General features: G+C 44.6%; 1 protein-coding gene across 2 annotated transcripts in view; it reads right to left on the reverse strand.

Annotated features, from left to right (window-relative positions):
- Positions 1 to 1,385: 1,385 nt before the first annotated feature.
- Positions 1,386 to 23,753, reverse strand: part of LOC138769935 (erythropoietin-like) — a 39,114-nt gene continuing 16,746 nt past the window's right edge. For both annotated transcript variants that reach the window (XM_069948734.1, XM_069948812.1), the window contains exons 2-5: positions 16,058 to 16,182; positions 15,458 to 15,532; positions 5,058 to 5,222; positions 1,386 to 1,662 (exon numbers count right to left, since the gene is read on the reverse strand). In XM_069948734.1, coding sequence (XP_069804835.1) covers positions 1,519 to 1,662; positions 5,058 to 5,222; positions 15,458 to 15,532; positions 16,058 to 16,182 — 509 coding nt within the window. In that variant the 3' untranslated portion in view covers positions 1,386 to 1,518. The remainder of the gene's footprint in view (positions 1,663 to 5,057; positions 5,223 to 15,457; positions 15,533 to 16,057; positions 16,183 to 23,753) is intronic.

Below are 23,753 nucleotides of genomic sequence, written 5' to 3' on the forward strand. Positions count from 1 at the left end.
GCTCATGTTAAAATGGTATTACCATCTCATCTAACCTTATAGGTGTAGGATTCATCAAGGTAAATATTTTTACATAAACATTTATTTATCAAACTTCTCCTGATATGGTTCTCTTTTCCTTCCATTGTTGACAGCTCATTGTCAAGGTTAAAGACAACTACTCTGCTCTCAAAATAGTGGTCTGGCCCAGTTTTTATATACATAACAGATGACGGGGCAAGTTTGCTAAATTAATGTTTATGCAAAAATATTTAACTTGACAATCCCTAAGGGGGACATGTATCAAGTGGCGTACATATGTTTTTCGGCGTAAAGAGCCGATTTTCAAATATTTTATTCGCAAAATGGCCTCTTCTCGCGAATAAAATATTCGCAAACCGGCTCTTTACGCTGGGGGGCCGGGAGGGGGTGTGGTTGGGGCGGAACGGGGAGTGCGGACTCGCAGTCCGCGCAATTCACTATTTTTTTTCTCTAAAAGATACGTCGAAAACCTACTCGAGTCCTTAGCTGGCGTAGGTTTTCGGCCGTGCGCAGTGAAGCGCACGGGATTTATGTAGAGGCAGTCCGCCTCTACATAAATCTCCGTAGCGCCGGAGATGCGGGGACATTTTTAAGTTCGGCGTAAAAAACCTCGGACTTAATAAATGTCCCTCTTAAGTGTATAACTATGTTAGTTGAAATAAGACTACCCCTTTAAATCTATGGAAAAAAAAAATAAAAATCATTGCTGGTTTCTCCATACAGTCAACAGGCAGAGATTAGGATTAGAGCTGTAGATTATATAAGGACATGGAGGCCTTTGATTCAACTTTCAGAGTTCTCAGGAAGTTTTGAATTTTGGATTCCCGATCATTCACCAGAATATGCTATGTGTCCTAATAATGTGAAGATATCTCAGGATCCCCAGAACTTCTGGAAAACTTGTGTGTGTTGTTCCCTGTTAGTAGCAGTTGATTAGTCTACGTAGTAATGTAATTTAGGGCCCTGCCTATTACACAGTTACTATACGTTCACAGAGAATTATTACACCAGTGATAAAAGTGGGCCTACTACTGATCATCATGACCGCAGGAAGGATCTGTCTCAAAGGGAAGTGGCTTGGTAAAGAGCGGTGTCATCTATGGAGCCAGACAATGGCTGGGAATTCTCTACCGAGACGATCTACTGTATTGTCTGTTTCTCAGTTTCCTGGTTTTTTCGCTTTAAACTACCACTGCTGTAAACAAGATGAATAACAAAGCCCAAAGTGAACATATCCTGCGGACACCTCTAGTGTCCAGATAGACTCCGACATCGGACCACAATAAAATATATTTATTTAAGCCAAAGATAAATATATATAAGACTATTTACAATTTAACTTAATATCAAATATAAACGATCTTCATACCTTTTGACCTTATTTCCCCTTTTCGGATAAACAAACGTTACAAACACTTAACAGTCGTCCATAAAAACTCGCATCCAATAGCAGTCCCTGGTTTGTGGAGTGGAGGTGACCTCTGCCCAGTTCACGCATCATCTGTGTCGAAGGCTTTTGCATAGAGATATTATAAGAGTTTTATATTTTCCTACTAAAAAGTTTTTGTAAACAGTATAGAATTGTTGTAAAGTGGATACAGCAAGCGTCCGTACTTCATGCTCCGAAATGTGTGTTTCACTCTAGATGGAAACAGGGACGAAAGAGAAAATTTTTAGTGGAGATGATACGCACAGGTGAAGCTGAAATTAGGCCCTAGAGACAGTGTTTAGTCTATATTTCAAGTTGCTCATTGTACTGTACTATGTGTGAGTTCAGATTAGTTTTCATCATCTGCCTACTAATATATGCTAATTATAATTCTGGTAGGGTCTATTACACGAGGCGATTAGCTGAGCTGATCCTTGTCTTTCAGCTAGTTTAAAAATCATTGGCCACTGTGTAATAGGAGGTGCGCGGTTGGCGGCTAATAAGTGTTTATAAAATATTGTTATTACTAATTTGCCCACGCTCCCTGGTGCCCTCTTGGCTTTTCCCTACACACTACAGCAATCATACATTTAAAGGTAACCTTTCAGCCTTATTCTTCCTCATGCTGAGGGCAGCATCATATAGTGACACACATGCTATGTAAATGAGCAATGAAAAATTACAGATCAAAGTCATCAGTGTCATCCCCACGCTTCCAGAGACTTGTCCAGCAAGTGCCCCTTCACCCGCCCATCCAGATGAATAATTGGTTTTCCCTCTCATTGTGTATAGATAGAATTCTAGAAATCATCAGTGGGTGGTGGAGCTGCACCTATTGAATATGCTAGACGCTCTCGCAGCACTATAAAATAAATTATTAAGATAAATGATCTCCATAAGGGCCCTATTACACCAACAGATTATCTGACAGATTATTTTTAAACCAAAGCCAGGAATGGACTATAAACAGATAAGGATGGGCCAAACTGAGTTCGGTTCGGGTTCGTACGAACCCGAACTCTCGGTAATGATTCCCGCTATCTGCCCGCTCCGTGCAGTGGGAGGACCGCCTGGAAAACTGGGATACAGCCATAGCCATAGGCTGTATCCCAGTTTTCCAGGCGGTCCTCCCGCTGTATCCACCCGCTCCACTGGGCGGGCAGACAGCGGGAATCTGATGCCGAGCGTTCAGGTTCATACGAACCCGAACCTTGGAGGGTTCGGACCATCCCTATAAACAGAGAAGAGGTAATAAAGGAAAGACTGAGATTTCTTCTCTTTTAAAATCTATTCCTGGCTCTGGTTTAAAATCTGTCAGATAATCTGTTGGTGTAATAAGGCCCTCAGAATACCCAGCGTTTCCAGATGCTTCCATTTTTCATTAATACCCCTCACGGCTGACGGAAAATCTAGGAGTGGAGAAATCTTTTATGCTAACACCAAAATCACCATTAATTATTCGCTACAATTCCACATTCACTCGCTGTAATTCCGCATTCTTTCACTAATCGTTCAGTGTAATTGCACTTTTTTTGGGATCAGATGGAGTAAACGATTATAGTAACGATCATAACTAACGACTATCGCTCTGTGGTGAACAATTTCAGGTTAACGACAAAGTATCTAGTTTGCAATCGTTAATCGTTAAAAATCGCTTTGTGTTATAGAACCCTAAAAAATTACCAAGCAAGAAACCCCCGACATGGTAAGAGACCTGTCTACAAAATCTGTGCAGCGTCCTTGGGAGCTAAATCAGTACAAATGTGCTGATCGGTTCCCTTTAACCTCTTAAGGACATAGGACGTACCGGTACGTCCTATGTCCTCATTAGCACTTCAAAGCGGGGCCGCGCGGCGGCCCCGCTTTGAAGTGCCGCGATCCCGGGTGCCGCGTGTAGCCCGGGACCGCCGCTATTAGCGGGCACGGTCCGATCGCCGTGCCCGCTAATTAGCTAATCGGAGGCAGCTGTCAAAGTTGACAGCTGCCTCCGATTACCGGAGGCAACGTTTCCCTGGTGTCTAGTGGGGGAGATCGCTCCTCCGGGACCTTGTCCCGGAGGAGCGATCTCCGTTACTGATGCCGGCCGGGGACGCGTCCAAGATGGCGCCGTCCTCGGCTCGGCACTCGTTTGTTTCCGGCTGCAGCAGCCGAAAGCAAACGAGTGCCGATCTCATGGATCTCTGCAGCATATCTATGCTGCAGAGATCTCTATGAGAGATCAAAGTGTATATACTAGAAGTCCCCCAGGGGGGCTTCTAGTATATGTGTAAAAAAAAAAAAAAAACGTGTTGTTAATAGTAAAAATCCCCCTCCCCTAATAAAAGTCTGAATCACCCCCCTTTTCCCAGGTTTTAAATAAAAGTAAACAAATAAATAAATAAATAAACATGTTTGGTATCGCCGCGTGCGTAATCGCCCGAACTATTAATTAATCACATTCCTGATCTCGTACGGTAAACGGCGTCAGCGCAAAAAAATCCCAAAGTGCAAAATTGCGCATTTTTGGTCGCATCAAATCCAGAAAAAATGTAATAAAAAGCGATCAAAAAGACGTATATGGGCAATCAAGGTACCGATAGAATGATCACATCATGGCGCAAAAAATGACACCTCGCACAGCCCCATAGACCAAAGGATAAAAGCGCTATAAGCCTGGGAATGGAGCGATTTTAAGGAATGTATATTGGTTAACAACGGTTTGAATTTTTTACAGGCCATCCGATACAATATAAGTTATACATGTTATATATCGTTTTAATCGTAACGACTTGAGGAACATGCATAACAAGTCAGTTTTACCCCAGGGCGAATGGCGTAAAAACACATTTCCCCCAAATAAAAGAAATGCGTTTTTTTTTTCAATTTCACCACACTTTGAATTTTTTTCTGGTTTCGCAGTGTACTTTATGCAAAAATTCAGCCGTCATTGCAAAGTACAATTAGTGACGCAAAAAATAAGGAGTCATGTGGGTTTCTAGGTGGAAAAATGCAAGTGCTATGACCTTTTAAACACAAGGAGGAAAAACCGAAAACGTAAAAACGAAAATGGGCCATGTCCTTAAAGGGTTAAACAAAATAAATTGCCAGTAATCCTGCCATACTTCTAATGTGTTTTGCTGAAACCTATTTCATTTTTTTTTAAGTTTTTTATTTTGTTTAACTATCCTTTTGTTGTGACAAAAATGTCAACAAAAGAAATATAATTGACAGCCTAACGATTGTTCAGGCGAGATTTTGAAATGTAGTGGGCTAGATTAGCCAGGCATCAGCCGCTCTGATGAGCAGGGAGCACCTGGTAAAATACTCAAGTCTCAAATTGATTTCAATGGGGCTCATTGCGCGAGTTGAGCACTTGAGACTTGAAAAATACTTGACTCCAGCACACAAGAATTTTACTACTTGCTCAACTCTATTCTTTAGCCATTGACCTACTTCTATGTCTGTATATGTTTTTACATATTGCGGCTGACATACCAGTCAGGGTTTGGTGAAGTGAGCCCTATAAATATGTTTAATGTCTATACAGGGAGCTTGTCCCTGTGCATATGCCAAACCCAGGGTTCAAATACTGAGCATAATGTTATTTGGTATTATACGGTTGGCTCACCTGCTGGTTGACTTTTTGTAGGATGTTGGTCAGTGTCCGTACGTTGCTTGAGAACTTCTGTAGCGACACTTCTAACTTGCATTGTGAGATAAACGTTGTTACTTTCGGAACAGAATCAAGAAGTAGTGTAAATCCACGTTGAATGTCGGCTTCCTGCTGAGACGTCTGTAAGGAAACAATGGCGTCTTTGTAATTTCATTGCTTGGAAGATTCTCTACGTAATGGGACTAGCGCTGATATTGTCATTGTTGCTTTGCTAGTTAAAGCCAATTTACATCAGGAATTCGAAGAAGGAGATTCAGAGATAAATGCAATGGGATGTGTTGTTTTGCCTTATAGGAGTCAATTGTGTGCTGATGGAGACGTCGCTACAGACGGGCACCTGTACTGTTATGTAACAAAGCATTTTCCTGGTTGGCTATTTTGTGACGCACTGTTTGTGCCAGTTGTGACTTCAATGGTAACGTCAAAGCCCTTCCTGTCACTGTGTCACTGTCATCAGAGGAAGCGACTCCATTCTGGTAATTAACCCCTGCCATGCTTACTATTGTTTGCTTTCAGGGTAGTTGCTCTTTTTTATGTCATTTTGGGCATCTTGGTTTGTTGGCTACTAGTGTTAAATATTCACCATTATACAGATTAGTAGTTGAGCTCCATTCCTTTTATTATCATATAACACAAGGCATTTTTTGCGTCTTTCCTATTTAGACATCATGGTTTTGGATATATTTATGTCTGATGGGCAATGAATAAGCATTATGCTTTCAGGATTCTGCACAGGGTTCCAGATAAAATAAAGCTGCCCTCACCTAGTGCCCGAAGGAGCAACTCATCGTGGCACTGGTACGTGGCAGTGCAGAACATGTAGTATGACACTGTACTGTAGAGAGCAGATATCAGACACACACAGCAGTACAGGACATGTAGTATGACACTGTACTGTAGAGAGGAGATACTAGACACACACAGCAGTACAGGACATATAGTATCACCATATACTGTAGGGAGAAGATACCAGACACACAGCAGTACAGGACATGTAGTCTCACACTATACTGTAGAAGAGATACTAGACACATACAGCAGTACAGGACATGTAGTATCACACTATACTGTAGAGGAGATACCAGACACACACAGCAGTACAGAACATGTAGTATCACACTATGCTGTAGAAGAGATACTAGACACACACAGCAGTACAGGACATGTAGTTTCACACTATACTGTAGAAAGGAGATACTAGACACACAGCAGTACAGGACATGTAGTATAACACTATACTGTAGAAAGGAGATACTAGACACATAGCAGTACAGGACATGTAGTATCACACTATACTGTATAGGAGATACTAGACACACAGCAGTGCAGGACATATAGTATCACACTATACTGTAGAGAGGAGATACTAGACACACACAGCAGTACAGGACATGTAGTATCACACTATACTGTAGAGAGGAGATACCAGACACACACAACAGTACAGGACATATAGTATCACCATATACTGTAGGGAGGAGATACCAGACACACACAGAAGTACAGGACATGTAGTATCACACTATACTGTAGAGAGGAGATACTAGACACGCAGCAGTACAGGACATGTAGTATCGCACTATACTGTAGAGGAGATACCAGACACACACAACAGTACAGGACATATAGTATCACCATATACTGTAGGGAGGAGATACCAGACACACACAACAGTACAGGACATATAGTATCACCATACACTGTAGGGAGGAGATACCAGACACACACAGCAGCACAGGACATGAAGTATCACACTATACTGTAGAGAGGAGATACTAGACAGCCAGTGCATGCACATCAGTAATACTGGGGTTTTATCATAAAAATGGCCTTTTTTATTGGTCGATTATCTGATCCTGACTGTAGCATTCCATGTTGAGTCTGGTCACAACAGTAAGGGTACTATTACACGGAACGATAATCGGCCCGATTCGGCCGATTATCGCTCCGTGTACTAAAGACAACGATCAGCCGATGATCGTTGTCATCGGCTGTTTGTTGATATAAGTTCAGACCTATAATCGTCGGGCGCCGACCATGCAAAGAAGAATACATTACCTAATCCATGGTCCAGGGTTCCTCTTCCTCAGAGCTTCTTACCGGGTCCCGTGCGCTCCGGCTTCTCAGCGGCCTGTGTCAGCTGACAGGCCCCTCGGCCAATCACAGGCCGGAACCGCCGCAGCCAGTGATTGGCCGAGCGGCCTGTCAGCAGAGACAAGCCGCTGTGAAGCTAAAGTGCGCAGACCCGGGGAGAAGTTAAGAAGAAGAGGAACCCTGGACCATGGATTAGGTATGTATATAGTTTAAACAAAGGCTGCAAGGACATCGGTAACGATGTCCCTGCAGCCCTTGTTTAACGATTATCGGGCCGTGTAATAGGCCAAGTAAACGAGCAACGATCTAGCAGATCGCTGCTCGTTTACAGGTATTATTGGGCACCCATCAGCCCGTGTAGTACCACCCTTACAATGGTCTAAAAAAGAACATGGTATGTTGAAATATTGTACCAAGGAGGTCACTGTATAAAGTATTTAGTTGGTTCCAGCACCCAATAGCTAACTACTGTACCTGTACATTTCATGGAAAAATGTACAATTTAATCAATACAGTACAGGTGTATGGTGTCAGCAGAAAAAGCCAGCCGGTACAGAGAATACAGTAGCCGGGAGGACTGGAGGAGAAGGCTCAAGAAGGTGGCAAACAACAGGGAACATTAGGCAGCACAGCCACACAGTGATGCCAACAGGACCTTCACTGCATCAGTGCCTCCTTGTGCGATCTGGGGATTTGCAGAGTGGTTTTTCACAAAACTTCCAAGACTGGGTGCCAAAAAAGTATTTGAAAACCAAGAAAGTGTTTCCTTGAAAATGATGATTGAGAATCGAATTATTTGACTTCAGAGCACTTTGAGAGCCAAGGTACCACTGTACTGCTTTGAAATCTGTACAATGGTGAATGAAGCTCTGTAATGGATGTACACACTGACCCCACCAGCAAAATAGTGAGTGCAGCTCTGGAGTGGTGATTGCAGCTCCAATTAGTTTTGGGTGTGGTCCTGCTCTGTGAGGCTGTGCGAGTCTGCTGCTCCTGAGCTCCAAGCAAGCAAGATCTGCTCCTGGGCCTGCTCTCTCCTCCCCAGGGAGGGAGTGGGTTTCCAGGCATGAGCGAGGGAGGCGAGGTCCAGGCTGCTGTTTTCCGTGTTAGGCCGCTGCGGAGCAGGAGAAGCCAGCAAGTGGCCTGTACATCTGATTATTCGGTGATTAGTCGTTCCACCATGAGTCGCAGTAATTCCATTCTTACTCTCTCCACTGAGGCATTGAAATACCGAAGAAGCCGAAAGGTTTCCAAAAAGGAGGAATCCACCTCAGGAAAGCAGAGTGCCGCCAGCAGAAAGCCAGGTACTTTTGAAAGGAAGCTGAGTGCTCACGGGGGTGAAGCCGACCTCGTAAGGAAGGCTGGGAAGTGCAGAGGGCCCGGGAGTCTCTCTCCACCTATGGCTCCCGGGTCATGAGCCACCTCCGTGAGTATGATGAAGAAGCCAGCAAGTCTCTGAGGAAGCTCCGGGAGGAACTGCGCTACGCCTGTCCCAAGGCTAACCAGGCTACAAAAAGAAAGAAGTCTGAGATCAAGGTGGAAGTAAAGAGACTTAAAATGGAAATAGTAGATTTGGAGGAGAGGAAGGCGGAAATACGGGAGATAAGCGGTGGATTTAAAGAGAAACTGTTAAATGATTACCGTTTGCAGGAGATGGCTGATAACAGAGAAAGAAAGTTGATGGGGCTGCAACCTGAAAGCCAGGTGGATGATGGTGGTGGTGATGATGACACTGCCGATGAGATGAATGAAGACCAACAGCCAGACCTACCTGGCAGCCTGCAGCAACACCAGCAGGCTCTGTACAGTGGGCCCCCTGCACAGCAGCCAATGGTGACACCTGCCGACTTAGGGAAGGACAGTGACAGCAGCGGCCAGAGAGGGGCGCTGATGGCCCAGAGGTGGTTGAGCTACTGCTGAAGATGAGCTTTAAGGCAACTGACATCTATGCTTTGATACATCCCTATGGTACACCCGAGTTCGATGTCAGTTTTGTTCGGCCGGAGGGGCTTGAGCTTTTCTGGTCGAACTATGAATTGATAAAGAATGAGCCCGGCTGGCGGGACTTTGCCTCGCCAAAATGAAGTCAAGAGAGTGACCATCTTGACCCGTAATGAGTCACTCTCTTGTGTGGATATTATAACATGGTTATGGCGGTACAGTGAGGTCATTGGTATTCCGCAAAAAATTAGGGATGAGTTTGGCATCTGGTCAGGGGCCTAGACGTTTGTGGTAAAACTTACACGTTCAGGAAATACAGTTACCCATATTCCATCTTCTGCCTTCCTCGGAAGAGATTGTATCCAGATCTTCTACCAGGGTCAGAAGAAGCTCTGTCACAGGTGTGGCGATCCCACACACTTCAGTGCCAACTGTACAGTACAGAAATGTGCCTTGTGTGGGGGTTTGGGCCATCGTGCTGCATCTTGTGCAGAGATTAGGTGTCACCTGTGTGGTGACTTAGGTCACCCTTTCAGTCGTCCTCGTTCCTTTGCCAATGCAGTATTGGGCCCCGGTGGGTAAAGGCCGGAAGCTGGAATCTGCTGGGGAGGGGACTAGCAGAGGTGGAGGGGTCAGTGAGGAATAGCAAGAAGACAACGCCAGCCAGACTGAGGCGTCTTGATAAGCGCCAAAAGGAGAGGGCCATGGGGGAATCCTGGGTTACTGGGAGAACCTCTGGTCCTGCTGCTGAGGCCTTAGGGATGATGAACTGAATAAGGAGGTCAGGAGGTTGCGTAGAGAGGGAGGTGCTGTCACCCCTTAGTCGTCCCATTGTGAGAGCGCGGATGAGGATGACAGGCAGGGATGGCAGGAGAAGAAAAGTAAGCGGGGTATAAGTAGAAAAAAGGGAGATCTGAGATCTTCTCCTGCCCTGGTTTAGGTGCCAAAGAAAGGTTAGACTTACTCGCCTCTGATCAGTCTTTCCAATCAGTTCCAAGCCCTCGATGACATCTCTTCCTCTCCAGAGGAGGAAGCTGAGGGTGAGGATCTGAAGGTGATGACAAAACCTACGGGGGGGCAGAGTCTTTTTCTCCTGGGGAAGTTATGTCCCCAGGGGAGGGGACTGGCCCTGAGTCTGGGGACGAGGACGGTAATATTGATAGGCCTGGTGATATGGGCACATCAGTATCACTAAAAAGGGTTAAGAGTTCTTCTGACAAGGAGGGTAAGAAAGGGGGTGGGAAGAATTAAAGCCATCGAACTCAATCACCCATGATGGCGGCACCCTCTCCGTTGACGCTGGCTTCTATTAATGTAGCCAGCATTAAGTCAGATACGGCTAGATTTGCGGCCTATGATTATTTTGCCCATGTTATTGCTGACATTTTCTTTTTGCAGGAGACCAGGGAAACAGACATGTCATCCATTTTTAAAGCCAGAAGAGAGTGGAGGAATGGGCCCTCCTACTGGTCTCTAGCGGCTGAGCCGTATAGCGGGGTGGCGGTCCTTTTTACCGCAGCGGTAGAATGCCGATAGGTTATTGAGTTAGAAATGGGGAGGTGCCTGATTCTAGATGTCCTCATGAAGGGACAAGAACTTCGCCTTATTAACATCTATGGTCCACAGTCAAAGTGGCATCAGAAGTGTCTCTTAATGCGGATCAAGCAGGTGGTCTTTGGAAGGGACTTCAATGCTGTCACGAGGCCTCAGGATAGGGGAGGTTCCAGAGACGAGCTGACTTATGATAGCGTCGCCCTGAATAGCATAGCTAGTGAGGCTCGCCTGGTGGATGTCCACATTCGGCATACGCCAGGCTACGCGGGATTCACCTATCATAAAGGTAGTTGTAGGTCCAGGATATACAGGTTTTATTTAAGGGAGTAAGCTGTCTCTTCAGCAGTTTCCCTTATTGAGGTGGAGTTCTCCGAGCACTGTTTAATTTTGTTTTCTCTGAATGTTACCCCCCGGATGGGTAGAGGCTACTGGAAGCTCAATTCGTCTCTTGGAAGAAGCGGAAATAAGATAGTCCCTTGAGGATTTTCTTCAGAGCCAGGTACCGTTGCTGGGCCTTTGTAGCAGATTGGTGGGAGATGTTAAAAAATAAAAAAAACAGAAACTGCAAGGTGTCGGGAAATAGAAAAATCGTCTCAGCACTGATTGATAGTACAGGATCCCTGAAAAGGTCCAGATCAGGGAACCTAGAGGTCGTCAGATCCTTTTACTCGCACCTCTTGGGAAGGAAGGATCTAGATCAAGATAGGGTCTCAGCTTTCTTGACTGAAACCGTCCCTGAATCAGGGGTAGACCCCTCTCTTGATGTTTTGACAGAGATGATTCAAGAAGAGGAAGTCAGTTTGGCTATTGATGGTCTTGCCCTTAAGAAGTCACCCAGTCCAGATGGCTTAACATATTTCCATAAGACCTTTAAGGACACTTTTGTACCCCTCTTGACTGAGGTATTTAATAAGTGTCTCTCCTTGGGCACTCTGCCGAGGTCAATGAGGCAGTCAGCCTTGATCATTTTGTCAAAGGGTAAAGACCTGTCCCGCATTGAGAACTGACGTCCCATAGCGCTTCTCAATGCGGACAGAAAGATTCTGGCAAAAGTGCTGTTTAATCGTCTGGTGAAGTTTGAACCCCCAGCTCCTTTCAGGGGCCCAGCAGGCCGCAGTACCTTTAGTGCTGTGCTCGGTGTCCGGGAGGCCGTGGAGCAGGGTAGGGCAGGTCACTGGAAGGGGTACCTGCTGTCTCTGGATCAGGCAAAAGCGTTTGATCGGGTTAACCATGAGTACCTCTGGTCTGTTCTTCTGAGATATGGCCTGCCGGGGGGGTTTGTTGATTGGCTTAAGACCTTGTATGCTGGGGCAGAGAGTTTACCACTGGTGAACGGTTGGATTGGCCGCTCTTTTGAGGTTGGGTCTGGTGTCCGTCAGGGTTGCCCTTTCGAGCCCACTGTTGTACGTGTTTGCAGTTGATCCATTCCTTAGGAGGATTGATTGTGGACAGTTAGCAGGGGTGATAATGGACCCTGCGGTGCCGGATTCCACTCTGAGGGTGGTAGGGTACGCCGATGATGTCACAATGTTTGTCTCCTCGCAAGAGGAAGTGCAATGTGTGATGTCAGAGGTGGAGCACTACTCTGAGTCATCTGGGTCCAAGATTAACCAGGATAAGTGTGAGAGTCTATGGCTGGGAGGTGGAGATCCTGGATTTGATCTCCTGGACACCCTTCCAGAGCCCCAGGAATCTGCAAGTCCTTGTCATTGAATTTGGCCAAGGGGATTACCCCAAACAAAACTGGGACAGCAGGCTTAAGATCGCCGCTCAGAAGGTGGATCAGTGGAAGGGTTGGTCTTTGACCCCCAGGGAACCTGATCAAAACATTCATGCTCCCTTTGCTGATATATCTGGGCAGTGTTTGCATTTTGCCTGAACCGCTCTGGACTTGGGTCTACAGTGTGTTCTTCCAGCTGTTATGGGGGAATAGACTGACACTAGTCAAGAGTTATGCTACCCTGGTTCTGAAGGTCATTCGTCGGTGGGGTTTGGGGATGTGGGAGATTAGGACTCTGTCGAGGAAATTCCTTGACAATAGGGTCCTATCATCCCATTTCCACAAACCGCTGGCGCTCAAGGCTGGGAGGGGGAGATTCCAGGTCCCCAAGACTCGGCAAAAATCCTAGGCATTACATTCGGCCAGGGTGATTACCCCACTAAAAACTGGGATGGTAGGCTCCAGAATGCCGCTCAGAAGGTGGACCAGTGGAAAGGTTGGTCTTTAACCTTAAGGGAAAGGGTACACCTGATCAAATCGTACCTGCTCCCTTTGTTCATCTACCTGGGCAGTGTATGTATCTTACCAGAGGCTTCCTATACTAGGATCTACAGCCTGTTCTTCCAGCTGTTATGGGGGAATAGGCTGAACCTGGTCAAGAGAGAGACTACGTACCACACAAGAAGACTTGGGGGTTTGTCTATGGTGAACCCTGTGGTGTTCTTAGTGAACAGCTTCTTGAAAGTGAACATCGCAAACTTCTGGAAAGAGAGGGCTCCTCTGTGGGTACTCTCCTACAGGGAATGGTTTCAGCCTTTCTTCCAGGAATGGGAGACAGGAGGGCGAGTGATGGACCTTCGTACACCCCATGGATATCTTCTGGCTTACGCTACCCCGACTCTGAAGTTGATACGTCGGTGGGGTCTGGGAATGTGGGAGATCAGGACTCAGTCAAGGAAATTCTTTGACCAAAGTGCTCTGTTGACCCATTTCCAGAAGCCCCTGGCGCTCAGGGGTTGCCCAGGTGGGCATCTGAGAGTTGGGTTAAGTCTTTTGAACTCCCCCAGAAGTTCTGGTACTTGGCCTGGCGCTGCTTCCAGGGGAAGCTATATGTGAGGGACAATTTGAAGTGCAGGAGCTCCGATGATCGGGGGTGTCCCTGAGAGGAGTGTGGGAATACACTAGAGAGCATGGATCATTTCCTGCTTCATTGTCCCTTCAATATAGGGGTTTACACCAGGGTGGGCGCCTCCATAGGTTGGAGTCAGTCAGCTTCACCTAGTGGGCTTATAGAGTATTCAGGAACCTGGGTGGCCGAGATCGTTGCACGTTATTTCTTCGCTATTTCAGCTTAGTGGTTAGGTACCACACGTGGAATGCACAGTGTCTAGTATCTACACAGCGTAGAGTCTTCTCCGAGGTGGAGGTTGGAACATCACTGGTGACCTTGGTAAAGATCAGGTCTTTGGAGTATGGCAGGCTGGGTACCAGTAGGGCTTCTCTCATGTGAAGAGGTTTTTCCTTTGCTGTGCCCTAGGTACTGAGCCTACTGGGTTAGGGACAGAGGTAGGGGGAGTGTGAGGGTTAGATTAATATTTAGGGATAGTAGTAGGGAGAGGGTAGGGTGAATAGTCAGGGATAGGTTATAAATTATTATGGTACCCGGTCTGCCATCCTCCGATCCCGGTGGGGGGCTGTGAATGACATGTTAGCTTTTTGTTTTTTATGGAGTAATAAACAGTAAAGGGTTACAGGCTACCGAACTTGAGCCTTGCTGTTATGTCATAATGTGTTGGTGTTATGAGATATCATGGTGTATACTTTATTTTTAGGTACTTTGGTAAGTTGAGGGCTGGATAAGCCTTATTGTATAAGTTCTAGGGTATAAGATAGGTTGGGTGGGGTGATGGGGGGGCAGGGGGGGTGTTCCCTGGATTTCTGGCATGGGTCACTGAGGGACAACAACTGAGCTCATGGACCCAGACTCATGTCCAGATTTGGGGTGTGGGAAATGGGGCTTATAGTTAGTGTAGTAGATAGGTTTATGTGTGATATGGTTGCTGTAATTTTATGATTATTATTATTATTATTATTATTATTTACATGATTATTATTGTTATTATGATTTACATGATGATTATTATTATTATTATTTGCATTATTATTATTATTATTATGATTTGCATTATTATTATAAGAATTGCGTTATCAGTATTTGTGTCTTATAAGGCAGCCGGACCTCGTATTCTTGGGATACTTTCATAATTGTTAAAGTTGTATAGTGTATGTGTGTGTGTGTGTGTTGTTGGATGGGCGTTCTGTATCTGGAAGTGGGGGGCTTGGTGGGTGACTTATGCTGGTATGTGTGTGTGGGGGGGGGGGGGCTTTGTGTGTTGGGTTTGCAGGGTAAGGTGTGTGTGTGTGTGTGTGCGCATTATTTAAAAAAAAAAAAAAAAGTCCAGACTGGGACTGTGTTAAGTTAGAGCCAAGAATGGCTCAGAGCATGTTATAGATTCTTGATTTTGGTCTAGACAGAGTGTCTTTACTATAATATTTCTGTGTGCTGTGGGGTGTGAGTGTGGGGTAGGTAGTAGCGGTGGTGGGGGTAGTAATAGTAGTAGTAAGGGTAAGTTGGGGGGGGGGGGCAGTGTTTTTATAATGAAGCTGGACTGGCCGGGTGAGGCAGGTGTGAGGGATGATTTCCTTATAGAAAATATGATTATTATTTCAGAATTTATTGATTAGTTGTTTTTGTTATAAGCAGAAAGCTTTGTATTTGCTTTTGTTCTGGCTGATGGAGCCGCATTTATGTTTATGTATTTATACTTGTTAAGTTTTATATTTTTCTAATAAAAAGAATTACAGGATCAGTAATGTCATCTATGTACACCAAGTTATCTATTTCTGCTGATTACAATAAAACTCATTGTACTTGAGCGTACACATGCATAATCTGTTGTGTTGTGTGTTAGCATCCATTTTGGTTAATATAGTTTACACAGTTACATATGAAAACGCTGTTATATCTGATGTAAATATCTCCTACCTGGAGCCTCCGCCATTCCGCATTCAGGTTTGGTTGTGGTAGGGTGACGTTCTCTGAGAACTGACATGGAACATTCTATATAGAAGAACAAGGATGAGCCTATAACAGTGAATTTAAATATATATTTAAATAGAGTCACGATAAAGTAGGAACCTGGAGCTGAACTCAGCATTCTGCAATATTTACTGTAATCTCATCCCACAGACAATTTCTAATCTGAGACCTCCCCCCCCGTAACATGCAATAAGAACATATTACGAGTTCAGCGCCCCTTTAGTACTGGAAGCCATAGTATTGAAATATAGGTTCATTTTATGAACAATTAGCATCAATTTTTGCTGTAAGTTTCTACTCATATCCACCAAGAAAGTAATGGCTGCCAGGGGGCATAAAGTACCTTTAAGGGGAATTAATAATGGTGCTGAAGATATTACAGAGTGTTACAGCCAATGGTGCACACATCCAAGGCTGCTGCTTTCACCTCTCCGCCCAAAATTGAGAGTATTGGTGTTGAAGTCCATATTCTGGTATGGTAACAACTGGCTAGCTAGTACTAGATACCTCCCCAGTTCTGTAGCTTTTTATGAACATTCAGCTCACCATTGCCTTTTCTTGATCAATGATGGATCTGATGTAGGTATCGAGAATTGATTTGTCGCAGGGAAGTGGCAGGGAAGTAGCAAGCCTCACATTAATAAGTAACATCTGTAGCAGGATAAGTAAACCTAGAAAACAGTAGAGAGGAGACACAAGTTATTTCTGAGGTCTGCTGACGGTGGTGGATAGCACACGTATAATAAGGCAGCACCTCAGGAGGTGGTTAGTCTACCCAAAGTCACACGTGCCTAGAGTGTAATGTTATGTATGGGTTCTCAGGCGGCTCATGACTGACGTCACCCTTATGAAGACCCCACGAGCGAGCAGCTTCCTTCTGGTCATTAGTGACATTTTTAGCTTTCACCAGAGGGTCACTTTACTGCTATTTTTTCCCCAGGTCAATTGGTTTCATAAAGTTATACAGATGAGTAATTTACTTCTGTTTAAAAATCTCCAGTCTTCCAGTACTTATCAGCTGCTGTATGTCCTATAGGAAGTGATGTATTCTCTCCAGTCTGACACAGTGCTCTTTGCTGCCACCTCTGTCCATGTCAGGAACTGTCCAGAGCAGCAGCAAATCCCCATAGAAAACCTCTCCTGCTCTGGACAGTTCCTGACACGGACAGAGGTGGCAGCAGAGAGCACTGTGTCAGACTGTAAAGAAAACACCACTTCCTGCAGGACATACAGCAGCTGATAAGTACTGGAAAACTGGATCTTTAAATAGAAGTGTATTACAAATTTATATAATTTTCCGCAACCAGTTGATTTGAAAGAATTTTTTTTTAGGCGGAGTACCTCTTTATTGAAGGAATCCAGACTGACCATGAGTCATTCCCAGCACACCAGAATTACACGTCAAAATCTTTAATTTGCATATGAAAACTTAAATGTAAAGTGTATATATCCAGAGCTGAGGTTTCTGTGCTGTTGCATGATCTGAGTCCTCCATTCAGGTTACATATCACAGCTTCATTTTTTTTTCTTCTTGCTTCTAATCATTCTGCCTTTGCTGTTTTGGAAACCTGCTACAGTATAGATAAGCAGAGCTGCAGTGTAAAGTACCTGTGCTCTACATCCAGAGAGGATGAGCAAGCCAGTGTGTGGCCTTAGGGTCCTGTTCACACTGAGCAAATGTGGCGGAATCCCACCTGCCTCAATGTCAAACAGTATGTCTATGAGAAGGCTTGCGCGCCTCCACTCTCCACAGCTTTTTGCTGTCAATTATTTGAGCAGAGAAAGTGGAGGCGTCCGAGCTTTCCCATAGATACACTGTTTGACATTCCACCGCATTTGCTCAGTGTGAACAGGCCCTAATAGTCAACAGAACATGTTGTTTTGGGTGTGCCGTTATGTGCACTGTGCCAGGTGAGATCAGATTATACTATAGTCACTTTTACAATTAACAATGGTCTGGACCATTTAAAGGAACCTATCAAGCTGATAATGCTGTCTGATCTACAGGGAGCATCCTAAAAAGAAGAATTTACTGAGCAGATTGTGTATGAAAGACAAACGACCAGGATAGCAGATATCTGCTGCCGTCGCTCCGAGGAACAAGAGCGGCGGCAGCAGACTGCTGCTAACCTCTATGGGCTGCCCGGACAATCTAGGGATCACCTGGGCAGCCTGCACCTCCCTGCCCCCGATTCTCATCCAATCGCTGCCGACGCGTCTAATAGTGGCGGCAGGTTTTTTTGCCAGCTCTGTATCTCTTGGTGTTCTCTTGCTGTTCCAACAATACACATCATACTACATTCCCCAGTAGTCTTTGCGATACACCCTCAGAACTTCCTGCTTCTACCAACCTGTAAGCCTGCCCAATCTCGCCTATGTCCTGCACCTTTCCTTCCTGGCCTCCTGTCAGTGCCCCACCCACTTTTCACCCTCCCCCCCCCCCCCCCCCAGTCCCGTTTGCATCCTCAATCTGTGCTCAGGAAACAAAATGGTCACATGGTCTTTGTCTCCTGCGGTAGAGGGAACAGGAGACAGAATGGATTGCAGGGAGGCCAGTTTTCTTCACTTCCTGGATACAAGTGGGGCAGAACTGTGCAGAAATAGTAATACATTATATATAGCGACATTTATGTAACGTTCAATGTATTTTTTAATATAAAATTTCCCTATCCTGATATCTCATTTATGAACCAGTCAATAGTTCTGACACAGTTTTATTCCATATTTTTCTTAGTTTTTCTTTTTCTACATATTAGTTTTACTGTGAAGACATGAAAACCGTAAAGGACACATAATAAGTTAAGCAGTAAACAAAAGCATATTAAACCACAATCCATTTTTTTTATTGTTTTATCCTGTTGTTTTAATGAGGGCTTTGCACACTCCTGGCATTCTCAAGGTCATCAGCCGGAATGGTCATGTAGGAGTTTCCAGATGTTCTGAGCACTTGGCTGCTTTTCCTTTGACTCTGCAGTCTAACTCTCAAGATATCTCAAAGTAAGGTTCATTCAGGCGTTTTTTAGGATAATATTTAAAATTTAATATTAGGAGTCTAATTCATATGCTAATTGGTGGGACTACCACCCCCAGTGCACCAAAACGACTTATTAGCATATAAATAATCTTATATTACAGAAACTGCACCGAGGATGAAGGTAAAAAACTTACCTTCATCCTCAGCCCCCCTGTGTTATAAAGAGGTATCCGCAGGCTAGATATTTAGATGTTTCCCTTTAAACACTTTTTTACTTCTTAACCCCATATGTATCATTCATGGTCTTCACTATAAGGCTATGTTCCCACACAGTATTTTTGGTCAGCATTTTGTAACTAAAGCCAGGAGTGGATTGAAAACACCAGGGCTGTGGAGTCTAAGTCGTGGAGTCTGAGTTGGAGATAGTTTTGGCTGGAGTGGGAGTCGGAGCTAGCTTTCGCTGGAGTTGGAAAAAAAATGTACCGACTTCGACTCCAGCTTTAAAGAATCTTTAAAAAATTTAGAATTGAATTTTAATATGAACTTTACAAGTTTTGCTCATGAATATATATTATGAGCAACATTCTAATAGGACACTGGCCCTATTACATAAGGGTGGTCAGGGAATATATCAGTAATAGGACACTGGCCCTATTACATAAGGGTGGTCGGGGGATATATCAGTAATAGGACACTGGCCCTATTACATAAGGGTGGTCGGGGGATATATCAGTAATAGGACACTGACCCTATTACATAAGGGTGGTCGGGGAATATATCAGTAATAGGACACTGGCCCTATTACATAAGGGTGGTCGGGGAATATATCAGTAATAGGACACTGGCCCTATTACATAAGGGTGGTCGGGGGATATATCAGTAATAGGACACTGGCCCTATTACATAAGGGTGGTCGGGGAATATATCAGTAATAGGACACTGGCCCTATTACATAAGGTGGGGGTCATAGAAAAGTTGTCTGTCACTATTTGGCAGTTTGTTTCTGAACTGGAAGAGTCCGCTGTGTGGGGGGAGATCTGTGCTGGTCTCTTCCTGTATGCTGGATGACTGTATATGAGCAGCAGTGTAATATGGAGATATCCTGTGTAATATAGAGGAGGAGAACACATAAGTAGTGTAGCTGTAACCTCTGTCCTCAGTGTGGTGTTTTCTCTCTGGGAGAAGATTGTGTGTTTTTCTTCCATGTTCAATGGCTGCAGCTGTGTGTGTGTGTGTGTGCGCTATGGCTGCAGTAGGCTGTGTGTGTGCTATGACTACCGCAGGCTGTGTGTGTGTGCTATGGCTGCAGCAAGCTGTGTGTGTGTGCACACTATGGCTGCACAGGCTGTGTGCTATGGCCGCAGCAGGCTGTGTGTGTGGTGTGCGCTATGGCTGCGGCAAGCTGTGTGTGTGCTATGGCCGCAGCAGGCTGTGTGTGTGTGTGTGTGTGTGTGCGCGCTATGGCTGCAGCAGGCTGTGTGTGTGTGTGCTATGGCTGCAGCAGGCTGTGTGGGTGTGTATGCTATGGCTGCAGCAGGCTGTGTGTGTGTGTGTGAGTGTGTGTGTGTGCGTGCTATTGTGTGCCCCCACAGTGACCTTCTATATCACTGTGTGACCCCTCTCTATATCACTATGTGTGACCCCTCTCTATATCACTGTGTGACCCCTCTCTATATCACTGTGTGACCCCTCTCTATATCACTATGTGTGACCCCTCTATATATCACTATGTGTGACCCCTCTATATCACTATGTGTGGCCCCTCTATATCACTATGTGTGACCCCTCTCTATATCACTATGTGTGACCCCTCTCTATATCACTATGTGTGACCCCTCTCTATATCACTATGTGTGACCCCTCTCTATATCACTATGTGTGACCCCTCTCTATATCACTATGTGTGACCTCTCTATATCACTATGTGTGACCCCTCTCTATATCACTATGTGTGACCCCTCTCTATATCACTATGTGTGACCCCTCTCTATATCACTATGTGTGACCCCTCTCTATATCACTATGTGTGACCCCTCTCTATATCACTATGTGTGACCCCTCTCTATATCACTATGTGTGACCCCTCTCTATATCACTATGTGTGACCTCTCTATATCACTATGTGTGACCTCTCTCTATATCACTGTGTGACCCCTCTATATATCACTGTGTGACCCCTCTCTATATCACTATGTGTGACCCCTCTCTATATCACTGTGTGACCCCTCTCTATATCACTGTGTGACCCCTCTCTATATCACTGTGTGACCCCTCTCTATATCACTGTGTGACCCCTCTCTATATCACTGTGTGACCCCTCTCTATATCACTGTGTGACCCCTCTCTATATCACTGTGTGACCCCTCTCTATATCACTGTGTGACCCCTCTCTATATCACTGTGTGACACCTCTCTATATCACTATGTGTGACCCCTCTATATATCACTGTGTGACCTCTCTATATCACTATGTGTGACCTCTCTATATCACTGTGTGTGACCCCTCTATATCACTGTGTGACCCCTCTCTATATCACTGTGTGACACCTCTCTATATCACTATGTGTGACCCCTCTATATATCACTGTGTGACCTCTCTATATCACTGTGTGTGACCCCTCTATATCACTGTGTGACCCCTCTCTATATCACTATGTGTGACCTCTCTCTATATCACTATGTGTGACCCCCCTCTATATCACTGTGTGTGACCCCTCTATATCACTGTGTGACCCCTCTCTATATCACTATGTGTGACCTCTCTCTATATCAGTGTGTGACCCCTCTATATATCACTATGTGTGACCCCTCTATATCACTATGTGTGACCCCTCTCTATATCACTGTGTGTGACCCCTCTCTATATCACTATGTGTGACCCCTCTCTCTATATCACTATGTGTGACCCCTCTCTCTATATCACTATGTGTGACCCCTCTCTCTATATCGCTATGTGTGACCCCCTCTCTATATCACTATGTGTGACCTCTCTATATCACTGTGTGTGACCCCTCTATATCACTGTGTGTGACCCCTCTATATCACTGTGTGACCCCTCTCTATATCACTGTGTGACCCCTCTCTATATCACTATGTGTGACCTCTCTCTATATCAGTGTGTGACCCCTCTATATATCACTGTGTGACCCCTCTATATCACTATGTGTGACCCCTCTCTCTATATCACTGTGTGACCCCTCTCTCTATATCGCTATGTGTGACCCCTCTCTCTATATCGCTATGTGTGACCCCTCTCTCTATATCGCTATGTGTGACCCCTCTCTATATCACTATGTGTGACCTCTCTATATCACTATGTGTGACCCCTCTCTATATCACTATGTGTGACCCCCTCTCTATATCGCTATGTGTGACCCCTCTCTATATCACTGTGTGACCCCCTGTATATCACTATGGCTGACCTCTATATTACAGGTATCTGGCAGTGTTACCAGTGTTTCTGTGTGAATGGTGAATATTTAGTTAGAAACATAGAAGACTGTCAGCAGGAAAAGACCACCTGCTCCATCTAGTCTAGTTGTGAGTAGTTCAGGACATGGAGGCTGGAGACTGGCTGCATCCACTGCACACACAGGAGAAGCTGCTGTATATACAGTATATATTCCCTCAGAAGTCGCCCCAGGATCATGTAGGACATTAGGGAGAAGCTGCTGAACCAGTGTGATAAGTAACTCCCCTGGTATATGACCGGCCATTTATCAAGGAGCAGGAGTCAGAGTCGGGAGTTGGAGTCGGTCCTGATAAAATTCAGGAGTCGGAGTTGGAGTCGAGCTGCGGCTTACCGACTCCACAGCCCTGAAAAACACAGAGAGGCTATGTTTACTCACTGTTGAAATTTAGTGGCTGGCCGTCATAACGTCCATTGTTTTAAAATAACGGTAATTATTTGACATTAAATGTGTGGCCATCCACTAAAGTGTGTGAACGTAGTCTTTCTGTGTTTTCAATCCACTCCTGGTTTTTGTTGCAAAATACTGAACAAAAATCCTGTGTGAGAACATAGCCTAAAACTACAGTGTAAAACAAAACAAACATGGCATGAGAAGGTGTGTACAAACTTTACTGGTGCTGATGGGGGCATTGATGTGGATGGTGATTTGTATCTACACAAAGTCTCTGTGACCACACCGTACTACATGATGGAAGAAAAGAGCGACTGTGTTATAAACTGCACACACACATAATAAACTCACAAGTAATATGAATCTTTATTTATTACAGTATCCAAAACAAGTTAAAAACATTTAAAATGCGACCATGTATTGGTCTCAGCAAATCCAAATGCACCCCTACAATATTTGGGGTAACACCAGGAGGAGCTAACATGCAAGTGCTAGATGCTATACAAAGATCTATGCACAAACAAGAGGGACAACAAACAATATACCTAAAAGTACTAAGTTTAACCCTTTAAGGACATGGCCCATTTTCGTTTTTACGTTTTCGGTTTTTCCTCCTTGTGTTTAAAAGGTCATAGCACTTGCATTTTTCCACCTAGAAACCCACATGACCCCTTATTTTTTGCGTCACTAATTGTACTTTGCAATTACATGCTGAATTTTTGCATAAAGTACACTGCGAAACCAGAAAAAAATTCGAAGTGTGGTGAAATTGAAAAAAAAAAACGCATTTCTTTTATTTGGGGGAAATGTGTTTTTACGCCATTCACCCTGGGGTAAAACTGACTTGTTATGCATGTTCCTCAAGTCGTTACGATTAAAACGATATATAACATGTATAACTTATATTGTATCTGATGGCCTGTAAAAAATTCAAACCGTTGTTAACCAATATACGTTCCTTAAAATCGCTCCATTCCCAGGCTTATAGCGCTTTTATCCTTTGGTCTATGCGGCTGTGTCAGGTGTCATTTTTTGCGCCATGATGTGATCTTTCTATCGGTACCTTGATTGCCCATATACGTCTTTTTGATCGCTTTTTATTACATTTTTTCTGGATTTGATGCGACCAAAAATGCGCAATTTTGCACTTTGGGATTTTTTTGCGCTGACGCCGTTTACCGTACGAGATCAGGAATGTGATTAATTAATAGTTCGGGCGATTACGCACGCGGCGATACCAAACATGTTTATTTATTTATTTATTTGTTTACTTTTATTTAAAACCTGGGAAAAGGGGGGTGATTCAGACTTTTATTAGGGGAGGGGGCTTTTTACTATTAACAACACTTTTTTTTTTTTTTTTACACATATACTAGAAGCCCCCCTGGGGTTAGGGTTATTCCCC

This window comes from Dendropsophus ebraccatus, chromosome 1 (assembly GCF_027789765.1).
Source record: "Dendropsophus ebraccatus isolate aDenEbr1 chromosome 1, aDenEbr1.pat, whole genome shotgun sequence".
Lineage (NCBI taxonomy): Eukaryota > Metazoa > Chordata > Amphibia > Anura > Hylidae > Dendropsophus > Dendropsophus ebraccatus.